The 3396-nt window shown below is 39.7% G+C and overlaps 2 protein-coding genes across 3 annotated transcripts; both read left to right on the plus strand.

Moving 5' to 3' along the window:
- Window positions 1–3: 3 nt before the first annotated feature.
- LOC110225801 (subtilisin-like protease SBT4.9) lies at window positions 4–1213 on the plus strand (the record flags this gene model as incomplete). The annotated part of the gene is made up of 3 exons (XM_021015809.1): window positions 4–209; window positions 281–767; window positions 858–1213. Coding segments are annotated over 3 exons (939 nt in total), but the record flags the coding sequence as incomplete, so codon positions are not given.
- Window positions 1214–1215: 2 nt separating this feature from the next.
- LOC110228382 (subtilisin-like protease SBT4.9) lies at window positions 1216–2319 on the plus strand. Of its 2 annotated transcripts, XM_021025726.1 has the most exons (3): window positions 1216–1433; window positions 1507–1581; window positions 1711–2319. In XM_021025726.1, exons 2-3 carry the CDS (start codon window positions 1554–1556, stop codon window positions 2250–2252), a joined length of 570 nt encoding a protein of 189 aa, XP_020881385.1. In that variant the 5' UTR covers window positions 1216–1433; window positions 1507–1553; the 3' UTR covers window positions 2253–2319. The 2 variants fall into 2 exon arrangements, with proteins under 2 accessions (XP_020881385.1, XP_020881379.1); XM_021025720.1 differs by having other exon boundaries at window positions 1216–1581.
- Window positions 2320–3396: the final 1077 nt, after the last annotated feature.

The following is a 3396-nucleotide window of genomic DNA, read 5'->3' on the forward strand; positions in this document are numbered from 1 at the left end:
CTCCAAACGACGGCGTCTTGGGACTTCATGGGGCTAAAGGGAGGAAAGAATACAAAGCGTAACTTAGCAATAGAGAGTGATATGATTGTTGGAGTCATCGACAGTGGGATTTGGCCAGAATCCGAGAGCTTCTCTGATAAAGGCTTTGGTCCTCCTCCTAAGAAATGGAAAGGTGTTTGCTCCGGCGGCGAAAACTTCACATGCAACAAGTAATTCTCTTAATTTTTCTAACAGAAGATTAGTAGTGTAGGCAGAGATTGATGTGTTTACAATATTTCAGCAAGTTGATTGGAGCAAGAGACTACACAAGCGAAGGCACTAGGGATAGCATAGGCCACGGTTCACACACAGCATCCACAGCGGCTGGAAATGCAGTTGAGAACACAAGTTACTATGGAATCGGTAATGGAACTGCGAGAGGCGGCGTTCCAGCCTCAAGAATCGCAGCTTACAAAGCATGTGGCGAGACAGGGTGTAGCGATGAATCTATACTATCGGCGTTCGATGATGCGATAGCAGACGGTGTTGACCTCATCAGCATCTCTATCGGGGAACGCTTTGTCCACAAATACGAAAAGGACCCAATGGCGATTGGGGCTTTTCACGCTATGGTCAAAGGGATTCTTACTGTGAACTCAGCCGGTAACGATGGTCCGGATCCGGGCTCAGTCATAAGTGTAGCACCGTGGATCTTGACAGTTGCAGCGAGCACCACCAACCGTGGGTTTGTCACCAAAGTTGTACTCGGAAACGGGAAGACACTTGTCGTAAGTATCAAGTAACACTCACATTTCTATCATCATAGTATCTTTGTCCCTCTCAGTGACAAATGATTCTCTTGTTTTTTGTCTAAACAGGGGAAATCATTGAACGCTTTTGATTTGAAAGGAAAGAATTATCCTCTTGTGTATGGAACTCTTCTTAAAGAACCTCTGCTTAGGGGAAAAATCTTGGTGAGTAAATATCAACTTAGTTCAAACATAGCTGTTGGAACCATAAATCTTGGTGACCAAGACTATGCCTCCGTTAGCCCTCAGCCCTCCTCTGCCCTGTCACAAGATGACTTTGACTCTGTCGTCTCTTACGTTAACTCCACAAAGTAACGAACGATCTTCTCTATTATTCATTTGGTCTAGATCCCCTACTTTGTCTTGATATCTCTGTGTTTGTATTCTCAGGTCCCCGCAAGCAACTGTTCTAAAAAGTAAAGCAATCTTTAATCAGAAAGCTCCTAAAGTTGCTTCCTTCTCTTCTCGCGGTCCAAATACTATTGCGGTTGATATTCTAAAGGTAAAACATTTTTGTGCTCTTGATTATTTATTTTATTTCCTGGCCTGAGAGACAATGGTTGGTGGTGTGTATTGCAGCCAGATGTAACAGCACCAGGAGTGGAGATTCTCGCTGCGTATTCACCTTTGAATTCACCATCTGAGGTATGGTTTGATAAAAGACATGTGAAGTACTCTGTTCTGTCCGGAACTTCGATGGCTTGTCCACACGTTGCAGGCGTGGCTGCGTACATCAAGACTTTTCATCCTGAATGGTCTCCTTCCATGATCCAATCTGCCATCATGACAACTGGTAAACAAGTCATATACATCTTTAACTTTCTTGTCTTGCAAAACTCATATCCAACTTTTACTATCTTGTCTTGCAAATAACTTTGTTGGCAACTCTGTTCATAAACAGTTTATTAATTAATCTTTGCAGCTTGGCGGATGAATGCTACCGGAACCGGGGTTGCATCAACCGAGTTTTCTTATGGAGCAGGACATGTTGACCCAATAGCCGCTCTTAATCCCGGACTCGTCTATGAATTAGACAAAGCAGACCACATCGCCTTTCTTTGCGGTTTGAACTACTCTTCAAAAACTCTTCAGCTCATCGCCGGTGAAGCCATCACTTGCACTGGAAAGAGCTTACCAAGAAACCTCAACTATCCTTCAATGTCGGCTAAACTTTCGGAATCTAATAGCTCCTTCACTGTGACATTCAACAGAACCGTGACCAACCTCGGTACCCCAAACTCAACATACAAATCAAAGATTGTCATAAATCACGGATCTAAACTCAAAGTCAAGGTCTCCCCAAGTGTTCTATCTATGAAGTCCGTGAAGGAGAAGCAGTCTTTCACAGTGACTGTTTCAGGCAGCAATCTCAACACAAATCTGCCTTCATCTGCAAATCTAATATGGTCTGATGGAAAACATAACGTGAGAAGCCCCATTGTTGTTTATACTTATAGTGGTTAATGACTGATAAAGCATTATCACTTCACCATAATTATCAATCATCATATAATAAAAATCAATATTGTTGTTGTTGTTGTTGAGTTTCTTTGTTCAAGAATAGTGTTTCAATCTTATTTCACAGTTTCAGAGAGCTCTGCATCTATTTGAATTTAAAACTCATTCATATATCCTAAACACACAAAATTCAATTCAAGCATTCTCATTATAACAATCAAGAATCCTGTTAGATTTAAATTCTAGGTTAAAATTTTGATAGAGCTAGCAGAAAACTAGCTCAGCGAATTGAAACAATAAAAATCAAAGAAAAATTGCAAAGCTAGGGATGATGCTACCCGGAGAATTTGGCCGAGAAGAAGCTTTCTCATGAAGAGGAAGACGGCGACAATGGAGATCTTGTACCGATCGATGGAGAGACGCGTGGATGCGGGTCCATGGTAAGATTCCAACACCGTCCGCACCAGATGTTTTACTCCCGCTTCTCTAATTATAGTTATTGAGTCAGATATGTTTACAAATGGACCCGTATCCAAACTAAATATGGCCATATTTTTTTTGGATATGAATGCATTCTGATGTGTGGGAGAAAGTCCTATGAATTTAGCTCATACACTTGTGTTTATATTAATTAATTGTTGATAATTCACAAGTGTTTATATTATTGTTAAAATTTGAACTAACACATAAATTCACTTAGTAAAATTCGATTAGCTCATACACTTGTCAAGTTTTTAGTTTACAAATTTTAACTATATAAATTTAAGTTGAAGCATGTTTTGGATATGATTAAGTATATTTTATTTGCAACAATTGAGCATTTCTTAAGCAAATTTTAAGTATATGAATAGTTTAATTGGTCAAAGTATTGCCTCTCGTCAATGCGGAAGTTGCGGGTTCGAGATCCATCAATCATGTCTTTGTCTAAGCCCCAAACCCGTAATTTCCGCCTTAACGGGAAAATGCTCTAACCAACTAAACTAATCATATGTTTAAAAATTGCTTAAAAATGATCAAATGTTGCAAATAAAATATACTTAATCATGACCAAATCATGTGCTTCAGAAATGTCGAATACTATTAATAACACTAATTTCCCGAACATTGCTAACTTTATGGGAACCACATTGACCAAAAACTGAATATACCA

Source organism: Arabidopsis lyrata (genome assembly GCF_000004255.2).
Source record: "Arabidopsis lyrata subsp. lyrata unplaced genomic scaffold ARALYscaffold_8, whole genome shotgun sequence".
NCBI classification, from domain to species: Eukaryota; Viridiplantae; Streptophyta; class Magnoliopsida; order Brassicales; family Brassicaceae; genus Arabidopsis; species Arabidopsis lyrata.